This window comes from Periophthalmus magnuspinnatus, chromosome 3 (assembly GCF_009829125.3).
Source record: "Periophthalmus magnuspinnatus isolate fPerMag1 chromosome 3, fPerMag1.2.pri, whole genome shotgun sequence".
Taxonomy (NCBI): domain Eukaryota; kingdom Metazoa; phylum Chordata; class Actinopteri; order Gobiiformes; family Gobiidae; genus Periophthalmus; species Periophthalmus magnuspinnatus.
Window position 1 is genome coordinate 12896721 of NC_047128.1, and position 17264 is coordinate 12913984.

Sequence of the window (17264 nt, forward strand, 5' to 3'; positions counted from 1 at the left end):
AATAATTAGATTTTAGTTTTCATTCTTGATTTGTTTTTTCTTCACATTCACACTGGGCATTACAATAATAAGTGTATTGCCCAGTGACACAACCATAGTATACACAGGCAGAATTCAAACCCTCACCCCTTGTTGGTAGTAACATTTTGCCTCCAGTTAAAACAAAATTACACTTAAAATCCTTCTATTTTCTTAACCATTTGGCAGAATAATCTTTGAGCATGTAATATTTTTACAGTGCTCCGTCCCAGAGAAGTCCACATTAGAGTGTGTGGCCCCGGGGCCCTGTTTTGTGTGAGACAATCCTGCCTTCAGAGTCCGCTTTCAACGCAGAGTGAAATAAGAAAGAGGAGAGCAAGAGGAGGAGAGAGGAGGGAAGAGCGAGAGGATGGAGGAGTGGGAGAGGATAGAATAGAGAGTGAGAGAAGAGTGGGAGGAGGGGAGGGAGTGTATACATATGTGTTCAGGCCTGCAGCTCATGTCAGGGCAGACTGTTCAGACACTCACAAGCTTGTTTGAGTTCACAGAAGATTTCTCTGAGTCTGTGATGTTTGACCTGTGCTGATCAGTTCTGCTTCACCTCTTAAAATACTGCTGTCCTTATGCACCAGGATTATGCACAGATCACACTGAAGATATGGACACTTCAGATATTTCGGTGTTAATGAATATTCCCTTTGAAATATATATATATATATCTGTATCAGGAGCGTGAGGCGTTTCCAGATTCAGTTTTAAAATCAAGACACTATATTTAATATTTTCATTTTAATTGAAATATTATGTATACGAGTGAACTTAAAGCAAACTGTGGGAGTGCGTACTCAGATCTGAGATGGACAAAGTGCTCATCAAGGTCCTTGGAGGTAGCAATGGACAAAATACAAAATATAAAAGTCTGAGACAAACTTTTAGTGTGGCTTTTTATTTACCTGTCACATGGTCTTTGGTCACGTGATCTTTGGTCACATGCTCTTTGGTCACATGATCTTTGGTCATGCACCCCATGCCTTTTCACTTTGCCCTCATCAAGACTTGTTGAAACACGTGATTAAAAAGCAAAAGATTTTTATGTTTTGCCTTAGACCTGTGCATTTTGTCCTTGAACTAAACCTGTTTTAAATAGTACATACAATTGTTACATTTATATAGTGTTTTTCCTCCTTCAAAGCTCAAAGCACTTTATATCAAAGAAAAACTCACCCATTCACACACCAATGTACGCAGATACTGGGGGCAGGGCGCATAAAGTGTCTTGCTCAAGGACACTGCTCAACCAATGATGTTTATGTCGAGGGATTCAAACCGCCAACCTTCAGATCAGTGGACAAACACTCTACCAACTGAGCTACTGTCACCTGTTTTGTAACCTGAAATGATAACAGATGCCACTTTCATTTTGTAGTGGGGGTTCAGGATCGGTTCCATGGTTATTTAAGCATTCCTGGCTTGAAAAATTTGGCAATATGGCTGCATTTTTGTGGCATGCGACCTCAGTACCACCTTGCTTCTCCAAATCATGAACTTTTTCCATAAAAAAAATAAACTTCTGTTCTGATCCAAATGAACCACCTCAAAACTGACTCTGTTTATACTTTGATATGAACTTGGTACATTATGGTAAAATAGCGTGATATTTGAAAAACGATCCGTCTTTGATAGACTAATAAACGCTGTATCACATCTCACATAAGGATGATCTTGTTTTCTTGTCTGACCCTGAATGCAGCGCGATGCCTTCACTGCCTCCGTCTCTCTGGAGGCCTGACCTGTTTTTTGAGCCTGTCTTTGCTCCTCCCTTTTCTCCATTAGAAATACTCAAGACGAGAATGATGAATACTTTAAGAGCAGAGTACGCACAGCTGGGGGCGGCCATGTTGGACAGGGAGGGGAGGGGGAGTGAGGGGAGGTAGAGGAGGAGGGGCTAACCTTGACACACATTTATGGTCTTTGGGGAGACGTGACTAAAATAATAAATTGAAATGTATACGTGCATATATCTGTCTGTAGGATGAGGATTGATCGTAGGTCGCTGTTGCTCAGAGAGTATTACTACAGCTGTACATTACCACACTCACAGTTATCAAATCGCAAAGTCTGCAATTGTTTAGATAATAGAATTAACGCTAGGTACTGAAACTTGGTTCCAAGTAGGAACTGACTGAAATGGTCCAGTAAGTACCAGCGCCAGAAACTAAAGACGTGTAGATGTAAAGATGTATCCAAGCAAGTCTGCGTAAACTTTTGCCATATCAGTGCTCAGGTAACTGGGTAGTAAAAGCATAAACAAAAAGCATGTGCTCCACAGTGCTGTTTCTGACCTAAAGTGCTGTATACGAAAAAATATATGTAAGAAATATAGCTTAGTACTATGTTTTAAAATATGAATTAACATTGTCATAACGCAATTCCAGGATTGAAAAGTACTTGCTTAATAATATTGGCCATTAATTTATACTTCCAAAAAATACAGTCACCGAACAGAACAGGTGAGCTGATTTGTACTGTTAAACAAGCAAATAACATTACAGTCACAAGCTAGCTAGCATTAGCCAACTTGTGACTGTAATTTTCAGTTAGTCACGCTCACCTTTTTGGTGAAAATCTCTCTTATTGATCACAGGCTCCTGAAAATGTGCTGTTTAAATCCATTTTGTGTTTTTTTCTTGAGTTTTCAGATTTAAATCTTAAAACTTTTTTTTGCTGTAATTGCTGATTTGTGCATTGTGTTACCATGGTAACTTCTGAACATTCTGCCATAAACATATATGCAGCATACCTCCGTGTGATGTCACTGCAAAGTGTCAATTGTAGCCACAGCTGCCCTGGGGAAGTTGCCATTGCTCCCTCCAACCACCATCATACACCCGCCATCACACTCGCCACATGCATACAAAGGCAATGTGGGTGAAGTGTCTTGCCTAAGGACACAATGACAACAGCAGGATTCTAACCTGTATACTCTTGTGCTTACTTTGTTTCAGGCCTGGTGAAGCTGGGCGTGCACTGTGTGACCAATCAGAAAGTGGCCATAAAGATCGTCAACAGAGAGAAGCTCAGCGAGTCCGTGCTCATGAAGGTATCAATCCAACTTTATTTACAAAGTGCTTTACACAACACATGTTAAACACTATCCCACACAGCTAGAAACTCTGTCCCATAGACTGTATATTCCAAATAGGAAGTGAGCATGGGTACTCTTCCACCTCACCCCCAGTGTCTGTGTACACTGTTGTATGAATATGTGTGTGTGAATAGGTGAGTGGTTCCTTGATGTAAAGTGCTTTGAGCCTTGAAGCTGAAAACGCTTTACGAAAATATATCCATTTACCATTTATGCATTTGGAGCATCGTAATTACTCACCACGATGAGTTTGTAAGGGCCAGGGTGGAGTTTTGTCATCACGGTAAAGCTGACAACTACTAGCATGCTAACAGCGCACTAGCATTCCCTGTTCATAAACACAAAATTCTTTATAATAAATAACAGACAGGACACAGTAGTCTAATTTTGACCGTGAGATCTGCTTTTACAATATATCTGTACTGGGGAAAGACACAATTTGCGTTATCAGAGAAAAAAAAATGTACACCCACTTTAATCCTTACATTTTTTACCAAATGTGTAAGTTTTTGTTATGAGCAGCTGTTGATTCTAAAACAGCCTCATTGAATATTCAAATGAACAGATTCATAAGAGGCTTTTCTCTGCCTCTCAGCAAACGATATGTTGTGAATTTGTCAGACAGAAGAGAGAAAGGGAGAGAGGGAGGGGGAAGTGAGAGAGAGGGAGGAGTGGGAGGGCAGTGGGAGTGAGATCGACAGAGAGAGAGCATGAGAAGTGGAGAGAGAGGGGGAAGAGAGAGGAGGAGAAACAGAGGGGTTGGAGGAGTGGGTGTGAAAGGGGAGAGAGGGAAAGAGAGATGAGATGGAAGGAGAGAAAGATAGAGGGGGGTTACATCAGAGGGGAGAAAGCGGGGATAAGAAGAGGAGAACGATAGAGAGACTAAAGAGAGAGAGAGAAGTTGGGGAGAGAGAGAGGATGAGTTAGAAAGTGACTCAGAGACAGGAAGGTCGGTGCAGAGAAAGAACATTGGAAGGGATGAAGGAAGAGAGGAGAGAGAGGAGAGGAGACAATAGAGGAGAGAAGAGAAAACGAGGGAGAGACAGAGTGCGAGAGAGAGATAGCCAGAGAGAGAGAAAGCTATAGAGGACACAGAGAGAGAGAGTATGCAGGGAGGGAGGAGAGGGATTCCCCAGCTCAGACAGAGAAAGCCCCTCTGTGTGTATGTGTGTGTGTTATTTTGGGCACGTCGTCATGGAAACAGGCATTGGATTGGCTGAAGCGGTGTTTTATTCTCACACAATAGAGGTCCAGTCTGTAGAGGGGACACTGAAGAAAATATGAGAGAGAGAAAGAGGGGGAGGGAGAGAGAGGGAGAGAAAGAGGAGGCGGGGAGAAGGAGGGAGCGAGAGGGGTGTGAGAGGAGAGAACAAGGTGTCGGGGCAAGAAGAGTGAAGCAGAGGGGGAGGGAGAGAGGGAGTAGAGATAGCGAGAAGGAAAGATGGGTATAGAGAGAAGGGAGACAGAGAGTGTGAGGGGTGGGAGAGTGGGGTGAGAGTCAGAGGAGAAAGAGGGAGTGGAGAAGAAGGGAGAGAGAGATAGAGAGAGAGAGGTAGAACAGTGAGAGAAAGGGGTAAATTGAAGAAAGGGAGAGAGAAGGGAGACGAGGTGAGGGAGGACAGGAGAGAAGAGGAGAAATGGGGAGAACGATGGGAGAGCAAAGAGAAGGAGAGTGATGGGAGAGCAGAGAGAGAGCGATGGGAGAGTAGAGAGAGAGATGGAAGGGGAGAGAGAGAGAGAAATGGGAGAACAGAAAGAGAGAGAGAGATGGGAGAGCAGAGAGAGAGAGAGTGATGGGATAGCAGAGAGAGAAAGATATGGGAGAGGCTGATGGGAGCATTGGTATGTGAGCCCAGCCTACACACTGAGATAGTTGCTCTGTATTCCCTGGGTTACACAGTATCATGTTTGTGTCATTACTCAGGCTGGTCTCAGGAGGACTTTGTGGCTCTGGAGATTGAATTCATCTGCTCCATTATTTTACACACATTACCATCCTAATTACTTTGCATTATTCATACTTTTAAAGATGTACTTTGTAACTTTGCTTGTGGGGTTGCTGCCACCTGCTTGTTTCCATGGAAATATTATTGCCTGGAATGTTTTCCACTATGGCATTAGATCTAAGATGTATTTCTGTATAGAAGAAAGATAAGGAAAACGGTGCCTAATTATTCACAATGATGAGTTTATAAACGCTTTTCACAACTTTCAGAGACCAGAGCTGAGTTTTGCCATCAGAGTAAAGCTAACACCCACAACCATGCTAAAATCACACTTCCTGATTCTTGCTTTATGCTTTATAATTAGATGCAGACAGTAGACACTGGACTTCGTTTGACCTCAAGAGCTGCTTATACAATACATCTGTACTGGGGCAAGACACATTTTGCTCAAATACAGGGGAAACACTGGGTACTGGCCCTTTAAACCGTGAAGGTGATAATAAGTGACTAATGCAAGCACAAAAATAGATTATCCTAATACAATAAAAGCATAAAAGCATGTGCCATAGTCTGGTCTATCCTCCCACACTGATGCTGACAGCGCTTACCTCACCTCTCTGTGTTCTGATTGGCTCTCTCTCAGCTAGAGGAGTGTGCTCTGATTGGTTCTCTCAGCTGGAGGAGTGTTCTCTGATTGGTTACATGCCTCCTCTAGCCCCACCCCCATCATCTCCTTTGTGAATGGGACTGAACAGCTGATCCCACCCCTCTCACGGTCCATTAAAAGTGCTGATTAGAGGAGCACACATCCACAGTGTAACAGAGGGAGTGGGTTTGATCAGTGCTAAATCAGACAGAGGATGGCCTTCTGCTGTCTGTAGGAAGGATACTACAGTGTACAGGGGCTGGCTATAGCCGGTGTAGTATTAAATAAGCACTATTTTGCCTACAGCAGCTGAAACTCAAAGAAGACATTATGCTTTTTAGGGCTAGTCTAGTACCCATTTTTTGCTGTGTATTCTGCTGTTAGTATGCTGGTTGTTGTTAGCTTTACTTGTGAAAAGTGCTTATAAACTCATTGTGGTAAATAATTAGGATACCCTGAATGCATAAGGTGAGGAATATCTTTGGACTGTTGAAATGAACTAGATCTACTAAAATTCCTGGATACTTACTGCTGGTAAGCTATTTTAGCCACAGCTGCCCTGGGACAAACTGACAGAAGTGAGGCGGCAAATCTGTGCCATCGGCCCCTCCGACCACCACCAATACTCACACACACATACACACAACAACAGCAGAATACAGTGATCTCAGTAAGGTTTGAAACATTGACGTAACATTGACTTAAACAAAAGTTCAAATGAGTGTAAGCTATTTCTGTTGGACTTTATTTGACACTAATGTTGTTTTTGGTCCTGTTTGTTTAGGTGGAGAGGGAGATTGCCATCCTGAAGCTCATCGAACACCCGCACGTCTTAAAGCTGTACGACGTCTACGAGAACAAGAAATACCTGTGAGTGCGACACTCCATGTTTGAAATAAGTAGTTAAGAGTCACATGGGCCCTTTAACTACATTCATTTTAGAGAAAGATGCAGGCCCGCGTCTGAAAGGGTGTAAAAAGGTGCAATGCAACCTCATTAAAAAAGGTTTGCACCCTCATTTGAGACGGGATAAATAATGACACTTAGTGGAACAGTATCCACTCTGCATCCTGTTAAAACTCAAATGCAGTTTCGCCTGGACCTGCTGCTGGTAAGATGTCCTAGAGATGTAACAGAATGTAACTGTCACAGTACGATATTCATTTCACGGTATGATATTTATGTTGATATTGTGGAAATGCCAACAGAAATGAAGGAATGGGACTTTTTCCTTTTAAAAAAGCCTCAACAAGCCTTTGATGATATATTACTGTCATTATCCAAAGAATTAAGATAGAAAAGTTCTTTATTACAGTTATTTCTTCATGTAGTCTGCGTTGAAATGGAACAAAAGATCATGGTCTATGTAGTTGTCTGTTTTTTAAGCTACTACTGCAACAAAACAAAACATTTTAAACAAACTTGAAATTTGATATACTGTGATGGCCCACTATATTTTTGTGAGACCTTTGATGATATGATATTTTTTACCTTGTCACAGGTCTAAAAAAAATTTGAATGAAAAAAACTAACAAAAAACTAACAAAAAACAGACAAAACCTATTGAAATATGCAAAATATGATGATTGTGGTTTGAATTATTAAAGTCCAATATGTAACTTTTTTGTTGGACAGCCACCACCTTGTCACCACAGTACTGCATTAAACTAATCGATCTCCCATTTATTAATTAGACTTTTTAAATGACTAGAAACGTCTTGGAAAAACATGCATTTTTCCTGTGAGCAGCGCCTTCTCTCCACAGAACTGACGTGTAACTTGACCTTATAGCCTAATACCTACTGTCTCCATGAACTGAAGTTTAATATCGTACTGTGGAGCATTCAAGGCAAGGCAATAACCTCTCCATGGAGATATGTAGCTTACCCAAACCTCAACCAGAAAAGTTACACAGTGCATCTTTATGGAGATCAAATACAATAAATGTAATAGCTAAAATGAAACAAAGGCTGAATAATCTCTGCAGTGTTCTTTCTGTTAGTAAATATTTGATAGCGCAGTCGACTGGAAAATATGCTATGCTACGTCTACTATAAATTTATGCTTAACAAGAGCGATTCATCATAGAAGGACAGAATGTTATGGCCATGTTCCATAATTTAACGGCACTGTAGCGTACATAAGGGACCGAGGAACAACTGCATGCTATTTCATTCCCAAATCACCACTTATTATGGCGACAGGCCAATGCACCAGAGAACACTTTAATCTGCTCATAAATCAGACAGTAGGGGGCTCCACTCAGAGGGATCACACCTGACACAGAGATGAATGAGAGCAGATTAAGAGAGCGCCAAAGATGTACATTTAGCAGTTATGTTAGCTGGACCAAGTTACGACAGGAGGAGGCGGTATTTTAGCCTGAAAGAATTGATTTTAGGTTAATGCGATGGAAGAGTGCTCACTTTTATTACAAACCCACAAATAAACCCAAGTGACAGGTTAATACACTTTGACATATGGGCAAGTGTCTTTCAAGATTTTTTTCCTTTTAGATAAGGTTTAAATAGACCATATATAGCTGGGGAAAATGTATTGATTACTGCTTGTTTGTTCAAAATTGCAACACCAGTTCCGTGGATTCAAGCAGGTGGATGAAGAAAAGTTACATAGCGCTTTTGTAGTATTGTTTAGTAGTTAAGTATTATCTTGTCAAACTGTGTAAAAGTGAACAGACTAAACCTAGATCAAGACAAGACTAGATAAGGCCCTTTTCACAGAGCAGGATGGCTAGTTCTGGTTCCGGTACTTTCTACTCAATTCATTGCGTATTGGAAATTAGCTGAGTCATGCTAAAATAAATCAATAATTAAATACCAGGTAGCGGACAGAAAATGACATATAGATAATCATAAACAGTATGTCAAGACCTGTACTACAATGTAAACACTTCACCAGAGGAAGCTTCTGTGTGCAGAAAAGTTTGTATTTGTGTCTTGAAGCTAATGCTAATGCTAACTGAAATGTAAGTGAACCATTGATGTTAAAATAGCACTACAAACTGAACGATTTTGCATAGAAAAACAATGGACTTGTCATTAGAAGTGTTTTCATAAAGTTGTTTTGTGTTTTATTTTGAGATTTAGATTAGGTTAGCATTAGCATTGGCTTTGAGACGAAAATACTTACATTTATAAGCACACAAGTTTCCTTTGGTTAAGTAGTTACATCGTCATGAGATCATCCATCTGTAACCTGCTGTCCGCTGCTGCATATTTAAATACTGATTTATTTTAGCCAGACACTGCTAAATTCTCATACAGAATGAAAGGTGCAGGAAGAGCGGCTTGATACTCGATATTGATTCTGATACCACGAAGATGATCAAAAACACCTTTTCTTTAGACAACACAATGTCATTTTCAACATTAAATGGTAGGACTTTTTTGTATTCTCATGTGTCCTTATATCTGTGTAATCCCTCAGTGGTCCAAGTAGGTTCCATAGTGGTCCATGGGTTTAAACAAGTCTATGTGGTCTTATACATTCTAAAGCTATTCAAGAAAGGTTTATTTCTGTCCTGTGAATGCGAGTTTTTTAGTATTTGTCGCAACGCTCGGCTCAGGGGGGGGGGACCAAAGATACAGAACTGGGGGGAAGATTTACAGTGTTTATTTGCAGAGGTGACATTTAAACAAATGAGAAGCAAACGGGGAACCAGGAACAGGGCGTGAGTCGTAGTCCCGGGCGTGGGAGACGGAGACAGAGGCAGGACGGACAGCACCAGCAGAATGGAGCAGGGTCTGAGACGGGGAAGTGGAGCGGGTCCAGGGAGCGGGAACAGGGTGAGCGGAGCGTAGTCAGAGAAGGAGCGGACTGTACCGGCAGGGTTGAGCTGGATCAGAGGCAGGAGAGCAGAGCGGGTCCGAGGAGCGGGTCCGAGGAGCGGGTCCGAGGAGCGGGTCCGAGGAGCGGGTCCGAGGAGCGGGAGCAGGATCTGGCAGGAGCAAAAAAATCCAGCTTAGTAAAAGCGACTAGAATGAAAAAACAAGAGCTAAGCCAAGCGTATACTACCACTGAGGTACGCGGACGATCTGGCGCTGAGTGTCAGGTCCTGGCTCCTCTTATTCCTCCCAGGTCCCCAGGTGTGGCTGATTGGGAATCCGTTCCAGGTGTGCACGGGAGGAGATAGCTCTCCACCCCAGCTCCATGCTCAGACACGTGACCAAGACAGGGAGGGGTAACAACAGGTGACAGGACAGGCAGGATCATGACTGTATTGATACCTGCTCGAATGAGTATCTAGTTTTGATACTAGTTTAAGTAGAAATTAGTATCTGATTTTCTATACTCTTGACAGCCCTAGCCCTGTGCACACTGTTGAGAAAGCATTTGCCCAGTATATGAACCCCTCTGGGCTTGTGGTTGTTGTGTCGCAGGTATCTGGTGCTAGAGCATGTCTCCGGGGGGGAGCTTTTTGATTATCTGGTGAAGAAAGGACGACTCACTCCCAAAGAGGCCAGGAAGTTCTTCAGACAAATCATCTCAGCTCTGGACTTCTGCCACAGCCACTCCATATGGTAAGCATATTTACTATTATTAATAGAGATGGGATGAGAGACAATTTCTACAAGATGAGATACAAGATTGGGTCTACAAGAATCAAACAACATGACATTTTTACATAATTCCTAATGTATACATTTCAAATTTGGTCCTGACATTTTTTTTTATTTTGTTCAATATTTTGTGCCATTTTAGTACTGCATTTTGGAAGAGATGTCTCTCACCAGCACTTAACCTTTTTTGTCCAATCCAAATGTAAACACATTTTCTCATATGCCCATAGTCCTGACAAGTTTGTCTCATGAGATCTTGTGACACGAAATCTTGTCCCACCCCTTTCAGCACCACCCTCTGGCGGTCATTTGCAATTCATAGAACCCTAGTTACATTCATAACTTTAGCCATAACATGATTCCTCCTTATGGGCTGAACACACGGGGAGCGACTAACGACAGCGTGCAGCGACACTCATCGCATAGGCTTTAAAATCGAACACACGGGCAGCGACAAACTGCAGCGACTATCGGCAGCTTGTCACGTCGTGCTCTGTTCCAGAGCAGATCGTGAGCCTCCTACACGTCTGATTGGCTGTTTATTTGGAGGGAATTTTGAGGTTAATAGCGGTAGATGGGAAAAAGACACTAAAATGAGTTTTGCTTCATTTGACTAAAATATTACAATTGGTTGCACTCTACAAAACAAAACAAAAAAGCGATCCTGGGTCCACCCTATTCTGCAGCTAATTCTGTTTAATGTAAAACCCTTAAATAAATATATTTTTTTAATTTTAAATCAGTCTTTAATACATTTGGTTATTAGCCTCCATAAATTTATCTGAATTAACAAATTTGCGCATGTTAACTTACCACTCATATTCACCCTGGCACCAACGAGTTCCCAGGCAGCTGCTTTTTTGATATGTCTCGTAGTCTCTTTGAGATGTCAAAAAGAATTGGGAAATCCGACACCGTGAGTATAATTTTCTCCTCCATGATGTTTCTGAAGTGGACAGTGCATTGGTTCGTCAATCAAACTCTCGCTGATTGGCTGTTGTGCAGGCGACAGCGATAAAAGTAGAACATTTTTCAACTTTCATTAGTCGCGTCGCAGGCCCGCGTGTGCACGTCGACATGCACGAGCGCGAGGTTTTCACGTGCACGACTTTCGCTTGACGCGGAGGTGAGAGAGATGAGCGATTTTCACAGTGTCGCACAGAGACCATTGAAAATAAATGGAGAGCGAGCGACGTCGCTCCCCGTGTGTTGAGCCCATTATGCTGTTCAGTCACAGAGATCTGAAGCCAGAGAACCTCCTTTTGGACGAGAAAAACAACATTCGCATCGCCGACTTCGGCATGGCGTCTCTGCAGGTCGGGGACAGTCTGCTGGAGACCAGTTGTGGGTAAGAGACTGGACATTGTATTTATATATGTAACAGTCTATCTATAGCATGTAAGGGACAGGCGAGCACACTGTAAAGCTAACTAGAAGCACTGCTTGGTCTGAAGCTCTGTTACCAAGTTAGACTTCATCTGAACTTTGTTTTAAGACAATCTGACCAGAAAGAATGGACTTAGTTGGAACTACAACATGTGAGAGGATTTTATATTGATAAAGAAATCCATCTCAAGCCAGCTAGTATTAGTCAATAGTTTTTCATTTAGTTCCTCTCACCTTTTTGTTGAAAATCAAACACCTAAAGAGGACCATGGAAACTTGTACTGATCAGACTACTGAAGATTGGCTGTGTAAGTCCAAGATGTAACCTACTTTTCCAGACCATCTACTCACAGAAAACTGCTGCCCCCCGTCCTCTGCAGTGTCAAAACACAGACTGAATGTTGTGACTGAATGAATTGTGTAAGAGTCAGGTTACTCTTCAGTCTGAGCTGTAGATGTGTTCAAGCACTGGCTCCGATTCAGTCCTGACTCTGCACTCTGAGTCAAACTAGTACTCAGCATTACTGGAGTACTGCACCCATGTACTGCACCGAGACCTGTGGAGTAGGATAGTATTAATGGCCATGGAGGTTTGGGATGTGCAATTCATTACATTTTAATTAAACTGAGATCCAATCCTTTCAAATGGTCAATGATCAGCTTGGGCCTTTCTAATGGAGATTCATGTGGACCGCCAGTCCTCTGTCAGTAAAAGCATGTGGTTTGGAGCAGACAAAAGACCTGGGAGTAAGGAATTTGACTGTTTGTGTTAAATAACGCGTTTGTTCATGTTTTGAAGATTGAAAGCCATACTCAAAGGCACTGTACCTAATTTTTACTGTCTTAAAAACATGAAAAATTATTACTAATTATTCACCATGTTAAGTTTATAAGCTCTTTTTTACAACTTTCAAACACCAGTTCAGAGTTTTTCTGTGAAGCACCAAGTAGCATGCTATCACGCACTTCCTGATTATCGAACCATAAACCGCTTTACAATAAGATTCAGACAGCACACAGCAGACATATTTTGACCTCAATAGCTGCTTAAAGAATATATCTGCACTGGGGGCAAGACACATATTGCTCAAATTCATGTGAAAAACTCAAACTACTACTAAAATTGTAGTAGTAGTTGCTAAAGTATGCACTAAAGTACTGTGTTCTCTCTGCAGATCTCCACACTACGCATGTCCAGAGGTGATCCGGGTATGTTCATATCTACCACTAAGAGTATTTCATTACAAGTGTGCACTGGTATAGGGTGCCATTATTAAAATTGTATCATGTTTTGTCTATTGAGGTGTTAAATGAAATGTGTGTATATATTTTTCAGGGAGAGAAGTATGACGGGAGGAAAGCAGACGCCTGGAGCTGTGGAGTCATCCTCTTTGCACTTTTAGTGGTGAGTGAGGGGCCAGGTTAAATACTTCAGCACTGAGTTTCAGGTGCAGACAAGCTTCTCTTAGCTTGGCTGTTTTAAATAGATTCTGTTTGGTTGTTAATCAAGCTTAAGTGAATTTGGTGTACGCTTTTCACAGCTGCTAAAAGTAGACTGTGACATCACATCGCATTATGGGATACCCCCTTAGACCAGTGGCTCTTACCGAAGAAAAGATTTGGCTTTCTGAGTACCATCAAATCTAAACCAGGTCTATAATTCCAGGTCTAAAACTGGACTGCATCACTTCCACTGTAGTTCTACACAAGAAATGATCAAAAAGAGGACAAAAAGTGGATAAAATGAACTCTACATTAGGCAAATCCACAAACTGAAGAGCTGTCCAAGTATCACCAGAAAAAGCTTACGTACCACCAGTAGTACAAGTACCACAGTTTGAGAAACACTGCCTTAGACAAACAACTAACATTTGGTACATTTGGTAACTTGTTTTTAGATGCACTACTTTTGGTTTCGTTTTAAATGTGGAACACGTGTTGGGGGCCAGTTTGTTTGTCTAAAGTTGTGACATCATCTGTAATGTACTATTATGGACTAAAGGAATTTGCAACATAAAAAATGCCAATGAATAATCGGATGCAATATAAACTAATAAGTTTAGCAATTTATATTTCAGTTTTCTCTCAAGATTCAGTCATTTCTAATAGTCAGTGATCAGCTTGGGTCTTTTTAATGGAGAGGTCTACAGCCAATTCTCTGTAAGTAAAAACATGAGGTTTGAAGCAGAAGCAAGATTTTGAAAGAAGAAATTCTGATAGTATTTTTGTTAAATAGTTGATTAAAAGCCTGTCTTGTTTATGTCCGTGAAATTAATACTGGAAGCCGTTTTTAAATTTAGTTTTTGAAAAGAAAAACTAAAATCTAATCAAAAATTTCCACAAATGAATATGAGGATTGCCCAGCCCTAGTCTTAAAACAAAGAAATGTCCATGATTAAATGTTCCCTGTGTTTAGGGAGCTCTGCCGTTCGATGACGATAACCTGCGTAACCTCCTGGAGAAGGTGAAGCTGGGAGTGTTCCACATGCCGCACTTTATTCCCCCAGACTGTCAAAACCTGCTGAGGGGCATGATCCAGGTGGACCCAACCAAACGCCTCACGGTAAGAGAACAAATACAAATAAACCCAACCACATGCCTCATGATAAGAGGGAAAATACAGATAAACCCAACCAATCACCTCACAGTAATCGGGCAAAAACAGGTGGGCTCAGCCAAACGCCTCAACTTGCACATCATTTAGATAAGTAAGTATACCTGAAGAAGTTTTATATGTCACCCATGCATGTTTGAGTAATCATGCGATCTCTGAACCCTTTTTGAACCCTTCTTACGGTTAGCAGTATGAGCCTGTCCAAGGCTCCACCCACAAGCCTACATCACCCATGCGCCGCACTGCTATCCATCCATCCATCCATTTTCTTCCGCTTATCCGGGGCCGGGTTGCGGGGGCAGCAGTCTAAGCAGGGACTCCCAAACTTCCCTCACCCCAGACACGTCCTCCAGCTCCTCCGGTGGGATCTCAAGGCGTTCCCAGGCCAGCTGAGAGACATAGTCCCTCCAGCGTGTCCTGGGTCTTCCCCGGGGCCTCCTCCCGGTGGGACATGCCCAGAACACCTCCCTAGGGAGGCGTCCAGGAGGCATCCTGAGCAGATGCCCGAGCCACCTCAGCTGGCTCCTCTCAACGTGTAGGAGCAGCGGCTCTACTCCGAGCTCCTCCCGTGTGACTGAGCTCCTCACCCTATCCCTAAGGCTGATTCTCATCCGAGCCGCTTCACACTCGGCTGCAAACCACCCCAGTGCCTGCTGCAGGTCCTGGCTCGATGAAGCCATCAGGACAACATCATCCGCAAATAGCAGAGATGAAATCCTGTGGTTCCCGAACCAGACCCCCTCCGGCCCCTGGCTGCGCCTAGAAATTCTGTCCATAAATATAATGAACAGAACCGGTGACAAAGGGCAGCCCTGGCGGAGTCCAACCGCAGGGCGCCGCACTGCTATTTTACATAAATATTTTAAGTAGGATACAAAACAATACACAAGAATCTGACAAACCGGATGCGATGTGCAGTGGTTTCATTAGTGGGATGCACACCGATTGTGTTGTGGTAGTGCTCTGAATGGGGGGGTTGACTTAGCTCCGGAAGCAAAGGAAGGGTAGACCCAGGGCATCAAAAATAAAAGTGAAACAAACTTGTAATATGTTGTTTTCAGTGAATATAGCATTTTCAAAACAATAAAAGGTAACATAGTGATCTAAATATATTATGCATTAGTAGTTAATACTCCATAGAAGTAAAATAGCTCATCTTTAAGTACTTCTCTTAAAAAAAATCTGAAGTAATATTATAATGTATCTAACAGCGTGATGTTGTTGTTGTCTGTTCACAGTTAGAGCAAATTCAGAAGCACACGTGGTACCTGTAAGTATTTCTGTGTTGTTTTGCTGATTAAATTGTTTATTTGGTTCTGTCATTAATTTGTGTTCTTCTGTCCCAGGGCGGGTAAAAATGAGCCAGAGCCAGAGCAGCCTGTGCCGAGGAAGGTGTCCATTAAAACTCTGTGTGCTGCCGAGGACATCGACCCAGACGTCCTGGAGAGTATGCACTCGCTGGGCTGTTTCAGAGACAAGGACAAGCTCACCAAAGACCTGCTCTCAGACGAGTAAGGATCAAACCCAAATATAACCTATGAACACAATTAATGAAACCAATGTATAAACTATGTAAACATGTAGTATAACAAGCCAGTATATAATCTATGCAGAAATCAAGCTCACCATAGACCTGCTGTCAACAAAAACTAACAAACAGTGGAATAAACTAGTGCATAGTCCTGGTTTAGGCCCAGTTTAATGTAGATTTGGTTCGGTCCCATTCTAGTCCTGGCTTAGTTCTGGTTTAGGTCTAATTGTGATGTGACCCTATTGTATTGTGTACTGCAGGCCAAGCTTACCAAAGATCTTCTGTCAAACAAATCAGTAAATGTGAAATCTATCTTAATAAAATCTATGTATACATGTATTACAATAAAACCAGCATAACATATGTACGGAACCAGCTCACCAAAAACCTCCTGTCAGACGAGTCAGTACTTAACCAATGTAAAATCTATGCATACATGTAATAACACTGGCTTCAAATCTATGAATATATGGACGGAAACCAGGATACAGCCATGGGAATAAATTGGGCGCCTCCCTGGGGAGGTGTTCTGGGCATGTACCACCTGGAGCAGGCCCTGGGGAAGACCCGGAACATGCTGGAAGGACTATGTCTCTTGGCCGACCTGGGAACGCCTCGTGATCCCCTCTGGAAGAGCTGGAGGAAGTGTGTGGAAAGAGAAGTCTGGGAGTCTCTGCTTAGACTGCTGCCTCCATGTCCCGGCCACAGATAAAGCAGCAGAAGATGGATGAATGGACTGTAAAACATATGTTATTGTGTGTTTTAGTGAGAATCAGGAGAAGATGATCTACTTCCTACTGCTGGACCGAAAAGAACGATTCCCAAGTCACGAGGACCAGAATCTACCCCCCCGAAATGAAATTGGTATGAACCTCAAACGGAACATTATTCATCGAGAAACAGTACATTTGACCTCTTTATCACATTTCCCTTTGATATTCAGCAAACTAAGGGTGCATTCACACTTGGACAGTTGGACAGATTTGATCCTGGTTTAGTCCTGACAAAGCTGTGGTTATAGGCCTGGTTTAGTTCTGGTCTAGTCTATGTTAAATCCTGGATTTAAGCTGAGTTTCGTCCCTATTTTGACATGGTGTATATGCAAGTGTGAATCCACCATAATAATAGATATTTTATACAGGGTCAGTAAAGTTACAAATGCCCCTAAATATCCTGTTTTTGTAATAGTGATCAATATGTACGTTTACATGCGCATGAGTTTGATCAGGTTTTTTCAGGATTCTGATTTTGTGTCCATATAAACGCAGCATCCTGATTTCAGTATCCTGGATAAGGCAGTATCCCAGTTACAAGAAACTGGGATAATAATATTCAGGATACGGTGCCATGTGGACGCCACCCCTGGTATAGTAATGAACATGTGCAAACTGACGTAACAAATAAGGTAGGAGCAGAAACTTTCCCAAAATGACTCAA

General features: G+C 42.2%; 1 protein-coding gene across 1 annotated transcript in view; it reads left to right on the forward strand.

Moving 5' to 3' along the window:
* The window catches only part of LOC117393798 (serine/threonine-protein kinase BRSK2-like), a 68187-nt gene that overhangs the window by 28524 nt on the left and 22399 nt on the right, over positions 1–17264 (forward strand). The window contains exons 2-11 of the mRNA XM_055232110.1: positions 2985–3079; positions 6501–6586; positions 10117–10257; positions 11528–11644; positions 12858–12891; positions 13019–13087; positions 14099–14245; positions 15535–15566; positions 15643–15807; positions 16594–16691. Coding sequence (XP_055088085.1) covers positions 2985–3079; positions 6501–6586; positions 10117–10257; positions 11528–11644; positions 12858–12891; positions 13019–13087; positions 14099–14245; positions 15535–15566; positions 15643–15807; positions 16594–16691 — 984 coding nt within the window. The remainder of the gene's footprint in view (positions 1–2984; positions 3080–6500; positions 6587–10116; positions 10258–11527; positions 11645–12857; positions 12892–13018; positions 13088–14098; positions 14246–15534; positions 15567–15642; positions 15808–16593; positions 16692–17264) is intronic.